Source organism: Monodon monoceros, unplaced genomic scaffold (assembly GCF_005190385.1).
Source record: "Monodon monoceros isolate NGI ecotype Baffin Bay Population unplaced genomic scaffold, NGI_Narwhal_1 Super_Scaffold_3, whole genome shotgun sequence".
Taxonomy (NCBI): Eukaryota; Metazoa; Chordata; class Mammalia; order Artiodactyla; family Monodontidae; genus Monodon; species Monodon monoceros.
In genome coordinates, this window is record NW_021703780.1 from 32,172,035 (window position 1) to 32,195,467 (window position 23,433).

Genomic DNA, 23,433 nt, shown 5'->3' on the forward strand with positions numbered 1-23,433 from the left:
AGGAACTAGGGCAATTCCAGAGGTCAGGACTTATCTCTTTAGGATGGGGAACCATGCTGAAGTTACGATATGGTAGAGTGTAACTGATGACACAAGGTCTAGGTAATGAAGAGGCAGGAATCAAACCAGCTGAGGGCTGAAAGCCCTGGAGCAGTGAGGCATTAAGCGCATCTCTGCTCAGCCTTATCTCCTCCATCACCTTCCTAGAGTCTTAAAGGGATTCAGAGACCTGAATCTGTCACTAACTCCTTCTCCAATCCCACTCTGACTAGTTCCCTCCTCACACTTCTATGCTCAATACCTGAGTGTGAGTACCAGGCCAGCCAAAAGAGAATAATTAGTTGGCATCAAAGAGCAACACAGGGTCACATGAACAAGAGGTGGCCTCACCTCCTCTGAGCCCACATTCTCAACTTCCCCAGGAGGAAACTCCCTGGCAGTCCAGTGGTTAGGACTCTGTGTTTTCACTGCTGTGGCCCGGATTCAATCCCTGGTTGGGGAACTAAGACCCCGCAAGCCACACAGTGTGGCCAAAAAAAAAAAAGTATTCAACTGCTCCACAAACCAGAGAGAAGGACCAGTGTCTGCCAGTTATCCCTGCCCAAGCACCCCCCAAGTCTCCGGGAAGGCACATGGCTCCTTCTGATAAGCGAGGGAAGAAGGCACATCATTTATGGGCAAAAAGTAGGGAATGAGCATCAGAAGCAGGTTGTAAAAAAGGCTTCTTTATTGAGAGCAGCGAGTGTAAAAAAAAAAAACAAAACAAACAAACAAACAACAACCACAACAATAAAGGTGTGAGGCAGGGGTGGCCCACTGTCCCATCTCCTCCAGGACCCACCCCTACGTCCCATGCCCTCCCACCCCACGCTGCAATTACATACAAAAGCCGCCCACGGTGCATACAAAAAGGGCGGGTTATATAGTGTCAAAAGCTCCTGAAAACTCCTTCATCTGCCAGGCACTTAGGATGAGAAAAGGAGAGAAGGGTGGGTAGGAGGCGCAGGTCTGGGTCAGCGTGCACATGTCCATGGCAGGGGTGGGGGTGGGGGGGGACTCGCTGGCTGGGTCCTCCATGATCCTAGTGCAGACCCCAAAGTGGTCCCCAGAGGCCAGAACAATCCAGGACTTGAGTATATTAAGGAACTCCCCTTGAAGCCAGCTCACCTCCAGCCTAGCCCTCCCCCGATGAAGTTGGCAGGTGAGTGGCAGAACTGGACCTGGTGGAAGGGAGGAGACCCAGGCCAGAAATTGGGTTTACCTGAGGCACCCACACTTCCCCTGATGGGGGAAGGGGTGGTAGAGAAAGCTGCCCAGCCCAAAGCCCCAGTCACCCAGTCTGGGTCCAAATCAGCCTCCCCAAGGGCTGAGGGTGAGGAAGAGGAAGAAAGCCCAGGCCCTGCCTGACCTCAGCAGTGCCTGTGGTGCCCGGGCGGGGCCCCTAGGGCCCAAGAGGACCAGGATCTTGCCCATCATGCTGTGGGCACCCCTCAGGAGGTCCTCCCCTGCCCACGCCATCCTGAGGCACAGCCTGCCTGGGCTCCCTCCTCACGGCTTGTTATCCGCGGGGTTGTCTCCCAGGGTGTTGGCGATCTCGCTGAAGGAGGGCCGGTCCTTGGGGCTGAGGGCCCAGCAGCGCTGCATCAGCCGGTAGAGCTTGGAAGGGCAGCCCTCAGGCTGCGGGAGTCTGGCCTTCCCAGCCTGCAAGTCTGCAGAAAGACGGTGGGAAGAGGGTCAGTCAAAATATTTAACCACCTGTCCAATACTCTGTGGAGCCTGCAGTTCCCACAGGCAGCCACGTGAGGGAGACTCTGAGGGACGCTGGCCAGTGTGGATGAGCAAGGATTCAGGGAGTTTATAGAAAGCATCTTGCAAGCAAAGGGGAGGACTCCCCTGATCCCAGCTCTCTCTGGCTGGCGGGGGCAGGGTCCAAGCAGCACAAGAAGCAGCCAATACACAGGGGCTGAAGTGGGGTCAATAGGCAGGCACCAGAGTAGCTGGAGTGAACGCTGGGGACAAGGGCTATTTACCAACCAGTATGAAGGTATTTCGGTAATCTAACAAGTGGAGTGGCCATATCCATGTACGTGCTGATACCAGCCCTGAGAGAGGAGGGCGGGGGCTGAAATGGCCCCGGGACCCTGAGCAAGCTCTCCACCTAGAGAACATCTGGAACTGTCTCTCGGAAACAGAGCTGCCTACCTGCCAGCACTTCGTCGTCTGCCTGCCCTCCGTGGGGCATTTCCCCGTGAGTGAACACTTCCCACATCAGCACGCCGAAGGCCCAGACATCAGACTTGGTGGAGAAGTCGCCCTCCAGGATGGCCTCAGGGGACATCCAGCGCAGCGGCACCCAGGCCTGGCGGAAGTGGTAGTACTCACTGTGGGACAAGAGGACACACACAGGCATGGGGGTGGAGGGGTGAGGGGCACAGCCTGGGATCCCCACCTCATCCCAGGTCTGGGTCTCATACCCAAGCTACAGCCCAGATTTTCTGTATCAAGGCATTCAGGGAAATTGGAAACATTTTTGCTTAGCAAGGGGTGGGGTGGGGGGGTTGTATACTGGATGAAATCTGGAGGCATCCACATGGGGTCTGATGGTTAAAAAATTCCCTTAAGAATCAGACTTCGCCTAATGTCAATATTTAAAAGCTAATAATCATACATACTTTCTATATTAGTTTAAAAGTGTGAAAAATGAACACGTTAAATGGAAAGAAATCTTAAAGAGCTTTACTAGTGATAACCCAATCATGACTAAAGCAACAGTCAGACAAACCAGGGTGAGTCAAAACTGGGATGACTCGAGGGGAAGTTCCCGGAGGCACTAGGTAATGTATATTCCAGCGCGATCTCTGGCTATGGGTGCTGAGCTTTAAGTCTTAGCCTTAAAAATAACTACTGAATTCAGGAAGTTACAGAGAGAACCATATGAATAGTTAAATTCTATAGAAAACTATATAAAGTGTGACTAGTTACTTTTGAAAAAGGTTTATAATTTTTTTATCCCTAGAGAAAATGTGTAAGATGAGGGAGCTGTGGTCCACTGGCTGGGACGTCTACTGCACCCTTGGGAGAGGGTGGGAAGGTTCTGCCCCTCCAGGGGCCTCCAGCTTTGGACTAAGCCCTTTCCCACCCCCCCACCAGCTGTGTCTGCCCTCTGCCCCTCGCCCACTCCACCTGTGCCCCCTACCTGTTGTACACGTCCTTGCTGAGCCCCAGGGCCGACACCTTCACCTGTCTCTGAGCGCTGACCAGGCAGTTTCGAGCGGCCAGGTCCTTGTGCACAAAGCGGTTGTTGGACAGGTGCTCCATTCCCAGGGCCACTTGGGTACACAGAGCCACCTGGAACGAGAAAGGGGGCTGTCAGAGCACATCAGGACCGGGGTACTGGCGGACCGCCCTTGACACAGCTCTTGGTGGGGTCTCAGCACCATCAATGTGATGCTGAAGGAAGCCCCAAAACAAAGGCACAACAGCCTGTTCCCTTCTCTGTAAAATGGGAATAACAGGACCTGCGCCTCCTGGGTTGTTGGAGAACTGAATTGAATGAAATAAAGTTTTCGGCCCCACTCCTATGCACAGCAGGTGCTAGATTAAGTGAGTGGCAGGTGGGGTGGGGAGACCACATAGTGACCACCTGCTGAGTGAAAAATAACTGGGCAGTAAGTATAGCTCACATCTTTATGGGCTGCTCCTCTTTTTTTTTTTTACTTCAAAGTTACATATTTTCTACTAGTTGCATTTCATAAAAAACAAAATAAACAATCATATATATCTATATATAAAATATATGTGTGAGCGAAGGTAGAGACACACACACACACACACACACACACACACACACACACACACACACTGGTTACCTCTGAGAAGGGTAGCTGGAGGCCAGAGAGAAAAGGCAGGGAAACTTTTGGTTTATATTTTGGTGTGAACTACATATAGAAAAGTTCATAAAATATGTCTACTTTCACGAATAACTAGAACGCCCACACCCAGGTAACAGTCATCAAGTTAAAAAAAGAAACCAATGATAGGCCCCCAGAAGCTCCTCACTGGCTCCTTCCCCATCACAAATCCTCCTCTCTCCTCAAGAGGTAATCACTATCCTGACTTGTACGAAAATAATGTCTTGTCTGTTCGTTACAGTTTTACCGCTGATGCGTTATGTTCCTAAACAAACAATACAATTCCATTTTGCCTGTTTTAGAGCCAGATAAGGCTGCAATCATACAAATACGTATATTCCTTTGTGCCTTGATTCTGTCACTTAACGTTGCAAGGTTCATCCTTTTTTGGGGATATCATTGTACTGAGTTCTTTCTCATCATAAACACATCATAATTTATTCCTTCTAATGTCAGTGGAAATTTGTTTCCCCCGCCCCCCGCCAGATTTTCGCTATTAAGAACAGTGCTGGGCAACTACTGAGCCCACGTGCCACAACTACTGAAGCGCCTAGAGCCCGTGCTCCACAACAAGAGAACCCACCACAATGAGAAGCCTACGCACCGCAACAAAGAGTAGCCCCCGCTCGCCACAACCAGAGAAAAGCCCACGTGCAGCAACGAAGACCCAACGCAGCCAAAAATAAAATTTAAAAAAAAAAAAAAAGAACAGCGCTGGGTGCTTCCCTGGTGGCACAGTGGTTAGACTCCGAGCTCCCAATGCAGGGGGCCCGGGTTCTATCCCTGGTCAGGGAACTAGATCCTACATGCATGCCACAACTAAGGAGCCCACGTGCCACAACTAAGGAGCTGGCAAGCCTCAACTAAGGAGCCCACAAGCCACAATTAAGGAGCCCACCGGCCACAACTAAGACACGGCACAACTAAATAAATAAATAAGAGCATGACCTCTCTCTTCCTCCCTCCCTTCCTCCCTCTTTAAAAAAAAAAACAAACAGTGCTGTTATGAATGTTCTTATGAGTGTATATATGCATGAGTTTCTCTAAGATACCTCGTGGGGGGTCATGGACTGTGAGTAGCTCTAGCATTACAAAATAATGCAATACTGTTTTCCAAAGTGTAAGAGAGTTGGGGAGATTTTTCACTGATACCTTTTAAAAGTTTTTGAGCCATGTGAATGTATTACATATAATACATTATATAACATATTAAGTGTAATTATAATTAAGAAATATTAACATTTAAAAAATATACACCAATGCACTGAACAAATATCAACTGAGCATCTACTATACACCACATACAATTGGGTGCTGATGGAATATAACAGGGACGGCAAGACTGGGCTCCTGGTGAGAGGGCAGTCTAGAAGGGAGGTAAGAATTGTACCTGCAGAAGGGTGCCACCAATTGGGGGAAGGTGAGCCATGCCAAACAGAGGTAAAATCAGAGCACCAGGAGAGTGCTTGTAAAGACCAATGGTCCCTATGCCTCTGTCACCTTATCCAATCCTTGGGAGCAACACCAAGGGACACAGGACATGTAGCATTTCCTTGTATATAAAAACAAGGCAAACAGAAATGCAAAGAGGTCCGTGTGGAAGGTTATTTAACAAGTTACTGGCCAGCTGTGTATTTCTTCCAGCACACAGACTCACTTTCAGGATCCATAAGGGAGAAGCCACCCACCACATACTAAATCACGGAGAGACAAATGTGGCTAATGACCAGTATCATGGGTGATCAAGAAAATACTAATCAAGACCTGACAAGGTATCATTTGCCACACATCTGATTGCAAAAGGTCAAAAGTCGGCCTCTAACCTACCTCCAATGGTTCCGAAAAATGCATAATAATAATAATATACAGACACAGAGAATAATAAAGCAAATGGGGCAAAATGTAAACAACTGAATCTGGCTAAAGGGTTTGTAGGAGCTCCTTGAACCATTCTTACAGTCTTTTAAGTTTGAAATAACAAAATGAAACAAACATACACACATACATACACACGTCAATAAACACATTAAAAAAATAACAATAAGTAAGTAAAAGCAGCCTGTGTGTGGACCAATGACAGTATGTCACCGATTAACCAAGATTATGGTTTATCTGATTCTATGTCCCTGAAGTTCAAAAAGGAACAAAGGTGAATGTGAGTGGTAGAAGGGCTGCTCCCACATTACCCAGGGCAAGGAGGAGACCAAGCAGTCAGAGAGAAGGGGGTGGGAACACTTGTTGTACACCTACTGTGTGCCCGGGCCCTGAGCCAAGCTAGCCGCTCCCCTTCTTGCTCTCTGTGAGGTGGGCTCCTCCTCAGCTTTGCCCACAGTCCCAGCCGAATGCCAAAGCCTGGCTCTTTCCTCAACACTGCAGCCGCCTTTCCTGGGTCACCTCACTGTGGATGGGGGCACAGGAAGGGCTGTCTGCCATTAGTGACCCCAGGGGTGGGGTGCTGGCTGTGGACTGGCCCTTCGGCATCCCTGGCTGGCTCCGAGCAGCTTCACTGGCCTGACTCCCAGGGTCATGGAAAGGCCAGGAGAGGAGCTGAGTCCAAACACTGGGAGAGGGGTCACTCCAAAAACAGATCTTCTCAGCCTGTGTGCTCTGACCAGTGAGATCCCTGCAGGCCCCACTGCCTCCACTGGAGAGTTGCTAATTGTGGTCACAACCTACTAGTATGGCATAAAACCCATTTAGTGAATCTTAACCAGCATTTTTTTTTTTAAAGGAATAGAAAATATCAGAGTGTATCACACGTGGTAAGGATAACTATCATTCATGGAACTTTTTTCATTTTTTAAATATACACGTCTGGGACTTCCCTGGTGGCGCAGTGGTTAAGAATCCACCTGCTAATGCAGGGGACAACGGTTCAAGCCCTGATCCAGGAAGATCCCACATGCCGAGGAGCAACTAAGTCCGTGTGCCACAACTACTGAGCCTGCGCTCTAGAGCCCGCGAGCCACAACTACTGAGCCCACGTGCCACAACTACTGGAGCCCGTGCGCCTAGAGCCTGTGCTCGGCAACTAGAGAAGCCACCGCAATGAGAAGCCCGTGCACCACAATGAAGAGCAGCCACCACTCATCACAACTAGAGAAAGCCCGCACGCAGCAACAAAGACCCAACGCAACCAAAAATAAATTAATTAATTTTTAAAAAGTGATACTTTAGAATATTTAAAATAAATAAATAAATATGCACGTCTGTGTTGCACTGTGATGTAAAATGTGCTCTCTTTTCTTTCTTTTTTTTTCTTTTTTGCTACTGTGGGTCTCAGTCAAAAAAAGTTTAAAAACAATGGTCTACACCTGCGCTGTCCAAAACAGTAGCCCCCTAGACCCGTGTGGCTATTTCAGTTAATTAAAACTTAATAAAATAAAAAATTCAGCTCCTCCGTCTCTCTAGCCACATGCTAAGTACTCAGTAGCCACGTGGGGCTGGTGACCACTGCACTGGACAGCACAGGTATGGAATGTTTCCACCACCTCGGGAAGTTCTATTAGGCAGCACTGATCCCAACCACGACCAGTCTGGACCCATTACATATCCAATATATCGACTGACACTGCATATGCAGACGGGCTGAACGCGGGCCACTACCAAGAGTTAGGGGAAATCTCATCTTTTTGGTGCATTTTCTTTATCAAAAGTGAAGCCACAAAATCTCCGGAGAGCTTCCAACCAAATGCATGAGCCAATGAGAAGAGGTCAGGTGAACAGGTCCACCAGGATTACTGAGCCGTCCCTGGGTGCAGAGCCAGGCACTGGATCTCCAAAGAAAAGTAGAGGTCATGCTCCCAAAAGAGCTCCCAGGCTGCCATCCTCAGGAAGCCCCAAGTGGCACTGGTGGTAAAAGGCGTTATAAACGGACACACTCTACTTCAGTCTTCAAAACGCCAGGGCAGGGGCTTCCCTGATGGTGCAGTGGTTGAGAGTCCGCCTGCCGATGCATGGGACGCGGGTTCGTGCCCCGGTCCTGGAGGATCCCACATGCCGCGGAGCGGCTGCGCCCGTGAGCCATGGCCGCTGAGCCTGCGCGTCGGGAGCCTGTGCTCCACAACGGGAGAGGCCACAACAGTGAGAGGCCCGCCTACGGCAAAAAAAAAACAAAAAAAAACGAAACGCCAGGGCATTGTCCAGCCTTGCCCCGTTGTCTGTAAGGGGCAGACAAAGGCTTTTGTAACAAGCCCTCATCAGACTTGGCTTTCCCCTCAGCCTGCCCTCTCTGCTCTGGCTCACAAGCTAAACAATCTGCTGCTAGTCATGGGAACAGAAGACAGAGGTCTTGGCCCAGTGACTAACTTGCTATCTTTCCAAAGAAGCAGTGCTTCTGGAAATACTGGCTAAGCGAGGACAGTAAAAGGGAATTCTGTTAACCCAAGCCAGTTAAGTGTTTCCTTACTGCTGGGCAAGCCGCCATCAGATGGCCACGGGATTAATTTTCAAATGCTGTTATAAACACCTGCACTTTGGTAAAGACCAGATCCACCCCTCCTTTCCAACTTTAACACCCTGGGGGCTCGCCCGAGTTCTGGCTAAGCCACCGTGATGCTTCCCTGCTCTTCCCAAACAGGCTGCTGCTTCCTATCCGGCATCTGACCGCTTAAAGCAAAGCGTTGTCCACCAGGTGTGCTAAGCTGCCCCTGCTCCTGGTCCCATCATTAGCTCGCAGGTGATCCATGGAGAGATCACAGGTTACAGTGCTCCAACTGCAAAATCTCCATCATCTTATCAGCGACTCTAACAAGCATCACCTACAATTATGCCACCACCCAGGGCCTGTGTCTTTGATTGCCATCACGATCCCACAGCTATCCTGGAATCCTCCTGAGGCTCCTCCCCGTCCAGGCACAGCACCCTCGTTCCAGCTCTAGCTGGCCAGGGAGCACCCTGCTTACCACTCCACCTCCCTTTAAAAACTGAACGTTGGGCTTCCCTGGTGGCGCAGTGGTTGAGAGGCCGCCTGCCGATGCAGGGGACACGGGTTCGCGCCCCGGTCCGGGAAGAGCCCACATGCCGCGGTGCGGCTGGGCCCGTGAGCCATGGCCGCTGAGCCTGCGCGTCCGGAGCCTGTGCTCCCCAACGGGAGAGGCCACAGCAGTGAGAGGCCCGCGTACCGCAAAAAAAAAAAAAAAAAAAGGCAGATCGTCAGACCCCACTCTCACAGATTCCGCAAGTCTGAGGTACGGTCCATAAATCTCCAATTTTTTTTTAAAGCAATGCCCTTCCCCCACCATCCAATGCAGAATATTGTCCTTGGAGAGTATGAAACCCAACTTACTGAATTTTCCCCATCCAGTTCAAGACACTTGGGCAAAAAAGTGTGGAGAGATCTTCAGCAACAGTGGTGACGACTCTCAGCCAGAGTCCCTCGGATCACGTGACGGAAATAACTTCCTGTCACCTGCCTACGCCCCTGTCCCAGCCAAAGCAACATACCTAAACTCCTCTTCTTCCCACCATTCACCTACTTCTTGTCCTTGAGACTTGAACTCGAATGCCTTTCTCTACCAGGAGACCTTCTTTGTTAACCACACTGTCTGTCCACCTAAAGGACGTGGACGTCTTCAACGTCTCTTACTTTATGTCTCTCACTTGCTTTCTGTGTCTTACCTGAAGTCTGTAAGGCACACGCCATACTCACTTACCCAAGCTCTCCCACTAGATCCTAAGTGCCCCAAGGACATGCACAGTCTCAATTTTGCATCCCCAAGGGCCCATCATGCCAGATTCACTGACTCCACACGTGCCCTGATTTGTGAGCTCTGGGGTCCTGACATCCCACCCAGCTGGAGAAGCACGTCCTGTCCTGTGGCTTTCCATATACAGCCATAGCAGACAATCCTGTGGATTCTCGGAGATGGAGGCAGGGGCACCATGTCAGGAGGCCAGTTCACACGCGGAGGATGAAGAAACACGCTCAGGGCCACGCCCAGCCCCGAAGGCCCCTAGGCGCCCAGGCTGCCTGCTGCTCCTCCAGCTCAGCGTCCAAGGCAGGCGACAGAAGTCCTGCTCCAGCGGCCAAGGTGAAGGGCAGCTCTTCTCTCCGAAAGCAACATGGCCACACAAAGGCACTCACAGGCTCCATGACTGGGACAAGTCACCTAATCTCTCTAAACCTTGGCGTCTTCACCCACAACTCGAACAGCGACATGTATCGCAGAGGATCACCGTGATCGCTGAGGTAAGTACTTACACGGGGCCTGGCCCACAGGATGCATTCAACCAGTGCACTGCTGTTAGGTAACTGCCCCGAGTCCTGGCCCACCTTGGGGGCCTCGACCCGCCCCCGTCCTCACCTTCTGCTTCGTGCTGAGGGGCTGCGACTTCAACTTTTCATCCTTGCTCTTGGAAATCCTCAGGAACTGTTTGAGGTCTCCCTGAGGAAAAGCCAAGCGTCTCTGTCAAGTCAGAGTCCAGCCGGTATCTCCAAAACATCCAACCCAGCAGGTGCTCACAAGGTACCCGCCCCAGGGGGATGGCGGGTGGGTGGGGGGGTTGAGGAGCTCTGACCTGAATGCCCAATCCCCAGCCCAGACCCCCTCCCATGGGGAGTGTCCAGTGGGAATTAAAAACTATAGGAAGTGCCTCCTAGAAGCTCTCACGTCGGAAAGGGAGGAGGACGGTCATTGCGACCCTCAGGGGAGGCCCCAGATGGGCAGGTGAGGAAGCCCCTGCCCTGAGGGAGCCAGGAGAGGAAAACCCCACAGCCCCCAACCCTCCGTCTTCACGGGGTCTTCACGGACCCCAGACAGGAAGGCTGTGTCCTCCAGACATAACGAAGAGGGGACACCAGCGGCAAAAACATGCACAAAGTGCTCACGAGCACTCACTAACGGAAAGACGAGGGTCACTCCGCCCCCTTCCTGCCCCGAGCTGGGGAGTTTGACAAGCAGCAGCTCGAAGACCAAGGGGATTAGGCCTAGATGGGCGAGGGAATGAAGGGTGAGGGGTGGAGCTGGGCGTGCCAAGCAGGGTGGAAAGAGAAGGCTAGTGGCTGGGTTAACACTGTCCCTCAAGTGGTGCGGGCTGCAGGGAAAGAAGGAAAGCCAGTTTCTGAGCAGCAGGCAGAGGGAGAAGCCGGAAGAACCTGGGCCCCACCCCCAGACCTGGGGCTGGCAGACGGGGTGCGGGTCAATGAAAGGTGGGTGTCGGAGAGCTGGGGGGACAGGAGGCTGAGCATCTCAAGGTGGTGACAGCAGGTTCCCGCGGTGCCCCCCGCCCCCCAGGTCAGAGCACTGCCCAGCCCGAGACAAGCAGAGCCCCGGCCAGCAGCATACCAGGTCCACATACTCCAGCACCATGTAGTGGGGCTCGGCCTCCCGGCACAGTCCCAGCAGCCTCACCACGTTGGCGTGGTTCAGCTTCCCAAACATCTCGAACTCCCTCCGGAAGTCCAGCTGCTGCTGCTCGTCCCGGCTCTGCAGGCTCTTCACAAGCACCAGGGTCTCTGGCACCCCCTCCTCCAAGCCCTGCGCCTTTGCCAGGAACACCTCCCCAAACTCGCTCTTCCCTGCGGGCACACGTCTGAGTCGGCCAGCAGCCTTCCCCGGAGCAGAGAAAGCCCCTGACTTGGGAGGCACCTGGCCTGTGTCACACAGCAGGGAGTCTCTCTGCTCCACCACCTGGACCGGGCGGTGGCCCCAGCTGTGTGGGCGACCCTGAGCAAACCACTTCCCCTTCTGCCCTGGGCTTGGCAGATGCTAACAGAGGGGTCAGATTAATAGTACTTTCTAGAGGGTGGTCTGTATGAGAATTTTAGGTCATTCACCATAAACAGATCTTAGTTCCACATTCTAACCTATGCTCAGAAAACATTTAACTAGCACAGATCCGTAACTTCTCAGAGTTATTCCTAAAACAAAGCTAACTTTAGTTGATTTCTTTTTAAAGGTGAGGGAGAGTCGATCTAAATAAAACATCAAGTGAATAATACACAGGAATGACAAAATCTGTGGAGGTGGGGTGTGGACAACAGGTGGGGGACACACTGGACCGGGCCTCTCCAAAGCTCCCTCCATTTCTGATGTTCTGGGCCTCAGGGACTCCAGAGCCACCAGCCCTAGCGCAGCCCCAAGACAGACCAGAGCCTGTAGTTAAGCAGGGGTGATGATGGCCAAGGCAACACACCCAGTGTGGTGATGGGCTGCAGGCTGGCCCGAGGGAAGTGCATCTTGTCACTTGTGCTGTGGCGTTTGTTGGTGGCCGCGGAGCTGGAGCCCAAGCTGGTCAAGGCCACTTCCTCTTGGATCTCTGCTGAGGGCTGTCCGTTCTGCAGAGGCCCGCCTGGGAAGAAGGGGCAGGGAGGGTGTCAGGATAAGACCTGACACTCTGGCCACCATGGCGGGGACTGCAGTTCTTTTCCACAATCTCCCACTTCCACCAAAGGGGTCCAATCCTGGGGTCCCACACAAAATCCACACACAATCCAACCGATGAACTGATGGGGCTGGGGCGAGGGAGACAGGCATCCCTTAGGGTATGACCACTTATTGACACAGCCGATTACAACTTTCAAAATGGAAAAAACTGCACAAGTCTTATCTGAGTCAATGGTCCCTGGACAGCATGGTGACATAAGGGTTTTTGCTTTCATAGGGTCTCCTACAGGCACAAAGGGAAAATCACAACAAGGGAAACCCAGGCCCTGCTCCTGAACTCCTAAACTGAGAGGGGAGACCCAGCAATGTCCCCAGGGGGCTCCCAGTCGGAGGAGAGAATGGCAGGAGGAGGGAAACAGGCAGACAGATCGCCCCTGGGGAAACTCAAAGACTAATGGGGGGAGACAAGGTGTGCAAAGAAACATGAACACATATACTTAAATTATGTCTGTGGTTTCGAACTGCAGGGAGAAGGCAGGGAAACGTAGGAGGCTGGCCCAAGAGGCTCCAATGAGCAAGATGTAAGCCAGGTTGCGCAGAAGCCAAGGCCCAGGGAATCGGCCAACTCCAGGCTTCCAGCTGGGATTGGGGCGGGGGGCGGCGGGGGAAGGGGAGGGGGGCGGTGCGGAGCGGCTCTGCCCTGGCTCCAGCAGTTCCCTCCAGCGCCACAGCGCTGTCCTCCGTGGCCACGGGAGGGCGCTCAGCACCTGCGCACAGCACCGCCTCCCTCTTCCTGGGCCTCCCTCCTCCAGGGCCCCTCACCGTTGAGGCACTCCATCTCTGGCTCCTCGCCCTCCGGCTGCTTCTGAAGCCGCTTGGCCTTGCAGCGCTTCTTGCAGTAGAACATGAGGCCCAGCACGGCAATGATGTAGGCCACGGCGGCGCCCACCGACAGCCCGATAGTCTGGATCATCTTGTAAGGTGGAGGGCTGCCCAGGCCCTCCGACTCCTCCAGCACCGGCTTGTCTGAGAGACATACAGATAGGTGTGAGCAGGGGCCGCTGAAGCAAGCCCAGCCCTACTTCTCTACTGGCCGCTCCCTACTGCACACATAAGACAACCTCCCAGACACTTGGCCTGACCAAGCCAGAGCGACCCAGGGAGGGTCACCACCAGCAATGGCGTCAACAAGGGCCAGGTCCTCAGGGCCCCACCAAGGCCAGAGGGAGCTCTGCAGGAGTTGAGGCCAGTGATTCCCAAGCTGGCTCTGCATCTGGACACGAGACCAGGGACACACCTAAGAGGCACATCTTTCGGCCCCACCACAAACCCACACTGTTTGCTAACAAGCTTCCTTAATGACCTAACATCATGAGTCAGGCTCTGAAGAGCTGCATCTGGGAACTTTTGGTTTAGAATCCCAGCCATCGCCCAGCACAGAGTGGTTCTTCTAGAAAAGTATTGGTAGGGACTTCCCTGGCGGTCCAGTGGTTAGGGCTCTGCACTTCCACTGCAGGGGGCACGGGTTCAATCCCTGGTCAGGGAACTAAAATCTTTCATGTGCGGCATGGCCAAAAAAAAAAATAATTAAAAAAAGAGAAACGTATTTGCAGAAGGGATCTTCTAGTCTAGGGGCTTTCAGTGGCCTCGGGTCCCATGGAGAAAGAGGTGTCTGGAGGGAGAGAGGCCCAAGGGGGAGGCCATGCAGGATTCCCCAACTCTCACACACACCCAGTGGCTTCAACCAAGGAGGCTGTCACTTCACCTTACTCATTTAAAGTTCCACATAAAACTTTGTCTAGAAAACCAGTTCTGCTGCTAAACCAAAAAAAGTTTGAAACCTCTCATTTAAACCACGTCCACCTTACAGACAGAGAAAAAAGCCCCTGGGGAGGAAATAACACCTGCAAGGGCACAGAAGTGGTTAACAAGAGAGGCCAGACCCAAACCCCAAGTCCCTGACCCTAGTCAGGGTGTTTCCCCTGACACACCATCCTCTCTGGGCCTCCAGGGTAAAGGAAACTTGTGCCGCTGCTTCCTGGCCTGATCCCCTCCCTGCCCCACCCAGGGACCTGTAGGGAGACCTGGGAGGAAGCATTTTAGGACAAGGGCACCATCCCGACTTCCCCGGAACAGGCACACACCCACTAGCCGTGGAATGTTTAAGGGAGAGCCCAGGTCCAGGCAAGGAACCTGAGACTGACGGTGAGGTGGCCTGGTGGAGGGGACACAGCTGAATGCCCGCGCCCACCGCAAAAATGGTTTCGTGCCTTCTGTGTACAGGGGCCGATGAGCACAAGGATGAGAAAGAAGTGAGGTGCCCCCACTTCCTGTGCAGGACACCCCTCCGGGTCCCATACCCACGACATAGAGGGGGGCCTCCGTGTGCTTGATGTTGCAGCTGTTGCCCGCGATGCAGGTGTAGCGGCCCGAGTCCTCGGGGGCAACATCGTGGATCACCAGGGAGCCGTTCTGGAAGATGTGCATCCTGCCAGGAGAGAAGTCACAGCGCTGCCCGCCAGGCCAGCTCCAGGGAGACTGGGATGCAGGAGAGGCAGGGTGGGTGTGGGAGGGAGACAGCCTACCTGGGTCCCAGCTTGGTGGGGTCCAGGATACGGTCTTTGCCCTTCCACTGAATGAGTGGCTTGGGGTCCCCCTGGGCCTCGCACCGCAGCAGGGCCGTGTGGCCCTGGTACACGGTCGTGCGCTCTGGCTCCACCTTGAAGGTGATGAACACTGGATGGGAAGAGCCCGGTGAGGGGCAGGGAGCACTGAGCAAAGGGGCTGGCGGGGTGCAGGCAGCTGTCCCACAGGGCCCGCCAGCCCCAGCCCCAGCCCCCTGCACGGTCGCACCTGCCACGGTGAGCTGGACGTGGGCACGGATCTGGCCCTGTAGCCCATTGGAGGCGATGCAAGTGTAGTTGCCAGCATCATTGCGGGTCACCCTGGAGAAGTGCAAGGTCCCAGCGTTGTCCGTCACCCACTCTGGAAGGCTGCTCCCATCTACAGGGGCAACATTGGGGAATGATGGGATGGACCAGAGTCCCATGAGTGGCCAGCAACGCCCTCAGTCACTCACCTCTACTGAAAAACACGCCATCGCTCCTGGCTATTCACAGACAAGATCTAAACGCCTGAGCCAGGCATTGGGAGTCCCTGTTACTTACTCCTTTTCTAATTTTTCAGTCTCATGTCCTTCTACTGCCCTGTGTAACGTTCCACTTCCACCAAACTGGACTTCTGGTTGGGCTTGGAATTTGCCTTGCTCTCACCCTCACTGCCTGTCACTCTCCACTCCTAGAACCCATTCCTGCTCTTTGCCATCGTCCCGCCCATTCTGAGTCCCACCCCCCCAGAGACAGCTCCCCCAGACACCTGAGCAGAGACAGCCCACTTGCTGCTCAGAATCTACAACCCCCCTCTCTCTCACTGTTAATGGGAATGTAAAAACGTTTTAAAAAACAATTTGGCCATTCGCATCAAGGGTTGTAAAAATGTGCATACCCTTTTATACATAATTATTCCATTTCTGGGAATCTTTCCCAAAGGAAATAAACCCAAGTCCAGAAAAAACTCTGCCTCAAGATGTTTACTGCAGCAATAAAAAGACAGAGAGAGAGAGAGAGAGACAGAAAGAGGCAGAGAAAGGGAGGGAGGAAGGGAGGGTGGTTAACAACCCAAATGTCCAACATTTAGGGGATATTTAAGTAAATTACAGTGAATCCAATCATTGGAATATTATTGCAATCATCAAAACCAATGTTTATGTACAAAACCACGGGGAAATGCTTGATAATGTTAAGTAAAAAAAGATAAAATTACATACAGTTATCTGCATCTTCCATTTCTATAGTAAGCATGACTCAACTCATGGAAGTATAATAAGTGAAAATTATATGTACAGTAAAACTGCTATGTAAAAACAAAAAGATGTACACAGAAAAAGGTACACACCCAGAGATGACTGATGGTGGGATTCTGCATTATTTTCTGCCCAAATTTTCTAAAGGATTACCTTTACATTGGAAAGGATGACTATTTTGAAAAGAGGGAAAGGACTTTACAGCCCTGTCTGGACCAATCCAATCATTTGTTGCCTTGAGTCGTCTTATATGTTGTCTAATGCTGTAACCTGACCTCTTTTGTGTCTGGCTTTTTTTTTTCTAACTGGACCATAAATCGGCCCCTACATTTCTTGTCTACCCCAAAGTTTCGGGCACTCAGCTGGTCCTCAGACAGGCATACATCTGACCAGTGGACTGCCTGCTGCCCCCCACCCCATGCTCACACAGTACCCACCTGCCCGGACCCACTTAATAGTGGGCTTCTCTCGGCCTGTGGCTGAGCAGGGAACCGTGGCCTCCTTGTCAAACTCCATGCACTGCTGCGGCCGGGGCGGTGGTGTGAACTTGAGCTTTTCTGTTTCAGTAGCAGAAAAGGGGAGGAATTGAGGCGGCAGGCCTGAAGATTCTGGACGCTGCTGCTCCCTCCCTGGTCCTCTCCTGCCCAGGAGGCCAGGCGCCAGCTCACCCAGCACTTGGACGCGGGCCTGGGCCTCGATGCTGCCAGCGGGGGTGCTGCTCACGCAGCGGTACCACGTCCCGTCGTACACCTCCACGCTGTTGATGCGCAAGGTCCCGTTCTTGAAGACCTCGAACCGCGAGTCCTGCAGCACAGGAGATGTGCCTGAGAGCGGGTCTCGGCCTGCCCCCCACCATCATCTCCCTGGGGGACAGCCTCGGGGTGGGGGGAAGCGAGCCTTGGAGGTGAGCATAGAGGACTCCGTGTCCCTGCCCACCCCCCCAGCAGTAATCCCTGTTCTCACCTCCGAGATGAGCATCTGGTTTCTGTACCAGGAGACTGTGGGTTTGGGTGTGGCCTGGGTCAGGCAATGCAAGTAGCCTGGCTTGCCCTCCTCCAGCTGGCTGTCTTGGGGCTTCTCCAGCCACGTGGGCACAGCTTAGAGGGACAGGGAGGAAACAGAAGGTTGACCAACACATCTGCAAAACCAACAGATCCAATCCCAAGAAATTCTAATACCCTCCCCCACAACCCCGGCCCTGAGTTTAGAAACCCTTGTCTGCTCCGGCGATAACTGCAGCCATGACCCCTTAGTGAAGGCCCATGCGCCGGTACCTTTTGAACATTATCCTAGCTAATGATCACAATATACCCCCAAGGCATTTATTTTTATACCCATTTTATAGATAAGACAACAGAGGTTCAAAGAAGTAATGGTGATTTATTAATCCATGATAGAGAGAGGATTGAAAACCCTGGTCTGCGTGACTCCAAAATCCTTGCTTTCTTTATTACACCATAACGTTCCGAGGCTCGGTCCCTGAATCTCTGTTCCGTTTTAGCCATGCTCATCCCCTGAATGATCTCATCCAGTCCACGGCCTTCAGTACTATCCAAGTGGATGAGTCCCAAATACACAGCCTGGCTCCTGACCTCCCCCCAATGAACTTCAGACCTGCAAATCCTACCGGCATTTCCAATTGGATATCTAATAGGCACTCCAGGCTTTATACGTGCAAAAGAGAATGCTCAATTTCTCCCCAAACCTGCTCATCACAGTTTTCTCTATCTCAGTAAATAGCACCACTATCCAGCCAACTGTATAAGCCAAAAACTTAGTTGACTTCTCTCTCTACGTCTCCCCCCGCCATCACATTCATTCTATACAAACCTCATCTACCTCAGCTCTAAGATGTATCCTGAATTTCACCACCTCCCACCTCCACCGCTACCACCTCTGTTCAAGCCCCTAAAACACCGCCCCTACATGATTACAGTCATCTATTAACTGTCAACTATTAACTCTTGCCCCTAACAGTCTAGTCTTCTCAGAATAGCCAGAGTCACCTTTTGAAAATGTCACTCTCACACTCAGTCCCTGCGAGGACTTCTCATCCTCTGACTTGGTGGGGCAGACTTAGCAACGATGGCTTTAAACAGTCCTCCCATCTCTTGCTTCTCTTTGTAATGTGGCGTTGCCACTTTCCCATCCAGAGGCAGGGTCTATTTCTCTACTGCCTGGAATCTGGGTGGCCTGAGACTTGCCCTGTCCAATAGAATATAGTGGACAATGTCTAAGCTAATGCCTTGAGAAGGCTTGCAGCATCCACTTTTGCACTCTTGGGACCCAGCCTCCACGTGAGAAGCCTGAGCTAGTCTGTTGGAGTGGCTGTGTGGAAGGGAACCAAGGCACCCTGGTCGATATCCTCCCTCAGCTGCCAGACTGAGCGAGGCACCTGAGGGAGGACATCAGGGAACAGCCAGCCACCAGCTGACGTATCAGCTGCCGCCAACAGCACGTGGAGCTGAACCATACCCACAGAATCAACCATGAGCAAATCAGTGGCTATTGTTTCAAGTTTTGGACTGGTTTGTTACACAGCAGTAGCTAACTGGTACACTTGTACTACAAACCAAAGTCCTTACCATTTTCTTACAAAGCTTCATATGATCCAATCTCTGCCTCTCAGACAACCTCAACCACACTCACCATCACTTATTCAACACAAGCCACACAGGCTACTGCTGTCCCTTCAATTTACAAGCCCATTTCTTGCTCAGGGCCCATCCACGTGGTTCCCTCTTTAATTTAAGCATCAGCTCAAATACCACCTTCTAAAGAAGTCTTGTCTAAACTCCCCCTGGCCCGCATGCCATCTCTCTGTCACTTACCCTATTTTATTTTTCTTCATGGCTCTGCTGCCACCTAAAATCATATATTTGTTCATTCAATTGTTTTCCTTGCTTGCTTTGTTGCTATTAGACTACGAACTCCAAAAGGGGAAGGATTTTTGTCTGCTTTGTTCATTGCTGCATTCCCAGTACTGGGAGCAGTGCCTAGCACAAAGAAGGCACTCGATAAATCTGTTGATGGAATGCAGGGATGGAGTCCTCCCTCCTCCGAACTGCACCCACTACCCCTTCGCACCTGTCCAGCCCTGCGTGCGTCACGCACTCTCTCTAATTCCACAGGTCTTCTTCTCAGGGAGCAGTGCAGGCACAGGGCACTGTTGGTGCCTGTCAAAAGACTGATCAAAGCCAGCACTCCCACTTCCAGCAAGCATATGCCTCACTTGGAGCATGTGCTGAACGCTCTTTGTCTGGGCCCACCCCCAGAGAGGCCGGGGGCAGGAGATGTGGAGTGTGGTCCCAGATTCTGTATTTTTAAAAGCATCCCCAGGACTTCCCTGGTGGCGCAGTGGTTAAGAATCCGCCTGCCAATGCAGGGGACATGGGTTCGATCCTGGTCCAGGAAGATGCCACATGCCGCGGAACAACTAAGCCCATGAGCCACAACTACTGAGCCCACGTGCCACACTACTGAAGCCCGCATGCCTAGAGCCTGTGCTCTGCAACAAGAGAAGTCACCACAATGAGAAGCCTGCACACCACAATGAAGAGTAGCCCCTGCTCTCTGCAGCTAGAGAAAGCCCGCAAACAGTAACGAAGTAACAAAGATCCAACGCAGCCAAAAATAATTAAAAATAAATAAATAAATAAAATGCAAAATTAAAAAATAATAATAAAAAAATAAAAGTGTCCCCAATGAAACAGGTGAACAACAGACCCCGACTGGAGAAAGGCTGATCATGGCTGCTTGCATTTGTCTGCACGTCGCTGTGGAAGTGTCCTGAGCGCATGTTACCTGGATGCTGCAGCTTCCCACCCAAACCAGGTACCTGAGCACGAAAGTGCATGTCTCCTAGGTTTTAGTATCTTAATGGGAATAATACCATCACAACTTACAAGTGTACAAAGCTCTCTTCATGTTTGAAATCTTTTTGAATTTTTGCAATTTACCTACTTGGAAAGATGTAGAGGTAAATGGAAGAAGGAGGTTGCAAAATGGTATGTGTGTGTGTATGAATTTGTCTCGGATATCCTTTTAAATTATCACAAACGTTTGACACAGGCATGGTGTAAATAAGTAAATCTCTATGCCTGTAGCAAGGGTATATAGGTCTTTATCATTTATTTCACAAGTCATATGTTCACTGTAGAAATTTAGAAAGTGTAACAACAAATAAAATAATTACTACCTATAACTCTGACACATCACCTTCCCCAAAAAGAAAAGGAAAAATCTTTTTTATCTACTTCACTGGTCTTTCTGGCCATCTAGTAGGGAAGGTAGTGAGTTATTAAGCCCTATTTTATGGATGAGGAAACTGACCCCTGGCAAGGCAGGTGACTTTCTACCCATGGTCATTCCATGCACTGGGGACGGAGTGGGACCTGGGTCTCAAGACTCCCACTCCGTTGCTTTGTCCTCTGCAGCCAGAGGACCACTTTACTGGCACCGCAACCTCTGTGCCTGACTCACCACTGTCCACTCCAATATCACCTCCCAATGGCTGACTGGTTCCCAAGCCGACAGGGCTCAGAGCTGAGGCGGGGCCTCAGGTGAGCACCAGGGAAGCCTCTATCCATCACACCCAGAGCCCAAGACCTCCTGGGACCTGGGCTCCCCTCCTCGCCTCGCCCTTCAGGGCAAAGGTGCTCACTGGCCACGGTGATGTTGACATCCTGTCTCCGCCAACCAGCCAGGTTGGCTGCATGGCAGGTATAGACACCAGCATCGCTCTCGGCAGTGCTAGCAAATACCAGCTCATGGCCCTGCTGGTAGACTCTGCCGTGGGCAGGCAGACGGGCTCCCGCGTGCTCCCACCACACACTGGGCTCCGGCAGACCCTGGGGGGGCGGGCAGGCCACACGCTCCTCGCTGCCAGCCGTGAACACCTGTGGCTCAAATGGTGGCATATCTTCAATCCCTGCAGGGATGGGAGCAGACAGCCTGGTTACTGTAGGGCCCAGGGTACCTGACGTTCTCCCGCAGCAAGCCTTGCCCTTTCCAGCACGAGCCCTCCCCGTGACCTTCAGCATTTCCTCTTCCAACCCCAGCATCCTCTTCCTCCCTCTGCCCTCCAAGCTGCTCTGAGTGGAAACAGGAGCCTAAATCTCTACATGCCCACAACGTTGAAGGCGGCTCCCACCTCGGCACCCCAGACCCAGGGACCTACCTGCCAGGTGGAGAGTGGCCTCCAGGATGACAGGAGGGCCCCTCTGGCCCTGGCCTACACAGCGGTAGACCCCTGCATTGCGCGGCCGGACCTGGGTCAGCAGCAGGGACCCGTTGGCAAACACCGTGGCTCTGCGGACGTGCGGGGGGCTGTGGAGGGGAGAGAGTGCTCTTTGAAAGGAGTGGCCCACAGGCCTCCTTCTGGAGGGCAGCCAGGGGAACCCCATCCTGCACAGGTCAGATATGCAGGAAGGAATCAACCAGGAACAGGGCAGAGAGAAGGAAGCCAACACGCCACTCTGGTGTGTGCGTGTGTGCCTGTGTGTGCACGTGTGTGCGTGCGCTTGTTCGCGTGTATGTGGAGGTGTGTATCCTAATTACAAGAGACGCAGCTTTGGGGCAGCCAGGCGAGCAGCAGTGCAAGTGGGAGGCAGCAAGCAATCAATGTGGAGACAGAGTCAAGATACGCCTGCTGGTAAAGCAGCAACTCCAGCACCAGAAGTCCCTCAGACGCACCAGATGGACTACTGATGATGTCCTCAGGGCTGCAGCCAGGCGGGATCCCAGCCCACAGCCTAGGGAGCCACACCTCCAAAGGACCATGGCCACACCTGGCACCACACAGGTGGTATGGTCTCTGCTCTCATAGGGCCTGGATGAGGACAGAAGTCCCTATAGAGGGCCTGACACCTCCTGGTAAGGTTCGCTTCTTCCAAAAAATGTGTGTGTGTGTGCATGTGTGTGAGTAAGGTATCCTTGCCCTCCAGGACCTTCCTGTGCAGACTGTGATCCCCGAGGTCCCCTGTGTCCCTCCATCCTTGGGTCTCTACCCCCCATCCCAGAGGACCCATGTGGGCAGAAGGGGAGGGGAGAAAGTAGCAGAACCATCGCTGGCTCACACAGTGTGTCTGTGGGAACTGGAAAAAGATGCCCTTCCTGGAGACCCTTCCCTTTGTTGGAATCATTTTGTAACAGGAAGACATTCTACTGCCATCTGCTGGAAAGTCGAAGCAGTACATGTATAGATCTATGATATCTGTGATAAGAACTTCGTTCCCTTTTAGAGAACCATACACAACTTCTATCACCATATACTGCAAAGCTGCTGCCAGATGCCTTACCGGCTGCGGTTAGTGATGGGAGTCTCATCCTCAAAGACCCACTGCAGGCTCGGGGGCGGGTGGGCTGAGAACTGACAGTGGAACATGGCCTCCTCGTTCCTTGCCACTACCACGTCCTGGGGGGCCAGTACCACCCTGGCAAAGCTCTCATCTGGGGTGAGGGAGGCACAGACACATGAGCAGGCAAGGTGGGGAGGCCCCTCCCCCATCCCCAACTCACCTTCTCCATCCCCGCCCCAGGCTCACCAGCAATGCTCAAGGTGAAGTTCTGACTGCTGCAGGCCTGGCCAAAGGCATTGTGGGCACAGCAGGAGTAGATGCCACTGTGCTCAGGGCCGGCTGGCCGGAGGGTCAGGTTCTTCTCCTTACTGCTGACTGTGTGGTTGCTCTGACCATCAGAGAGGGCGCTCCCATCTTGGAACCACTGGTAGGTGGGCCTGAGGGGCCGAGGGGGTCAGCAGCAAGGGGGCAGGGGGGTCTCAGGTGGCCGGCAGGGAGGGCCAGAATCAGAGGGTCAGGGCTAGACCCCTCAGTTTACAAATGGGGAAACTGAGGCCTGGAGAGGGACCGTGACTTGCACAAAGGCACACAATTCAGGGGCAGAATCTGGCTGAGATTCTAGATTTCTCAGCTCCCAGAATCCAGGATCACTCCACAGCACAATGCTGCCCCTTCTCTGGTGACCAGGGCCCAGTGTGGAGCAGCATGGGGCAGGGGCGGTGGCAGAGTCCACAGTTTGGGGAGACAGCTCTTGATATCAGTCCAGAATAATCCTTTCCCTCCCCACCCTCAATGTCTCCTTACCGAGGGTGCCCGTCAATGTGACAACGCAACATGACCTGGGTCTGTGGCTGGATCTCGGCTTCCGAGGCTGGATGCTTCAGGACCACAGGACCGGACTCAATCCCTGGAGCAGAGGCCATGGTTGCAGAGTGAGGGGCAGGGCAGAGCAAGGGTGAGAAAGCAGAGGAGGAGGACAAGCAGGAAACCATGGAACCTGGAGGCTCTGGAGCCAAGAGACACTGGGGCACACT

At 52.6% G+C, this 23,433-nt stretch overlaps 1 protein-coding gene across 2 annotated transcripts in view; it reads right to left on the minus strand.

Moving 5' to 3' along the window:
• Positions 1–710: 710 nt before the first annotated feature.
• PTK7 (protein tyrosine kinase 7 (inactive)) overlaps positions 711–23,433 on the minus strand; it is a 59,347-nt gene continuing 36,624 nt past the window's right edge. The window contains exons 3-20 of one of the 2 annotated variants that reach the window (XM_029243143.1): positions 23,204–23,306; positions 22,646–22,836; positions 22,400–22,550; positions 21,280–21,428; positions 20,764–21,030; positions 17,064–17,197; positions 16,769–16,904; positions 16,538–16,657; positions 15,092–15,241; positions 14,824–14,974; positions 14,599–14,726; positions 13,061–13,264; positions 12,048–12,203; positions 11,198–11,430; positions 10,217–10,297; positions 3,197–3,348; positions 2,203–2,381; positions 711–1,709 (exon numbers count right to left, since the gene is read on the minus strand). In XM_029243143.1, coding sequence (XP_029098976.1) covers positions 1,549–1,709; positions 2,203–2,381; positions 3,197–3,348; positions 10,217–10,297; positions 11,198–11,430; positions 12,048–12,203; positions 13,061–13,264; positions 14,599–14,726; positions 14,824–14,974; positions 15,092–15,241; positions 16,538–16,657; positions 16,769–16,904; positions 17,064–17,197; positions 20,764–21,030; positions 21,280–21,428; positions 22,400–22,550; positions 22,646–22,836; positions 23,204–23,306 — 2,846 coding nt within the window. In that variant the 3' untranslated portion in view covers positions 711–1,548. Of the gene's footprint in view, positions 1,710–2,202; positions 2,382–3,196; positions 3,349–10,216; positions 10,298–10,765; positions 10,840–11,197; positions 11,431–12,047; positions 12,204–13,060; positions 13,265–14,598; positions 14,727–14,823; positions 14,975–15,091; positions 15,242–16,537; positions 16,658–16,768; positions 16,905–17,063; positions 17,198–20,763; positions 21,031–21,279; positions 21,429–22,399; positions 22,551–22,645; positions 22,837–23,203; positions 23,307–23,433 lie in introns of those variants that run through there. The other variant, XM_029243144.1, reaches the window with a different exon arrangement.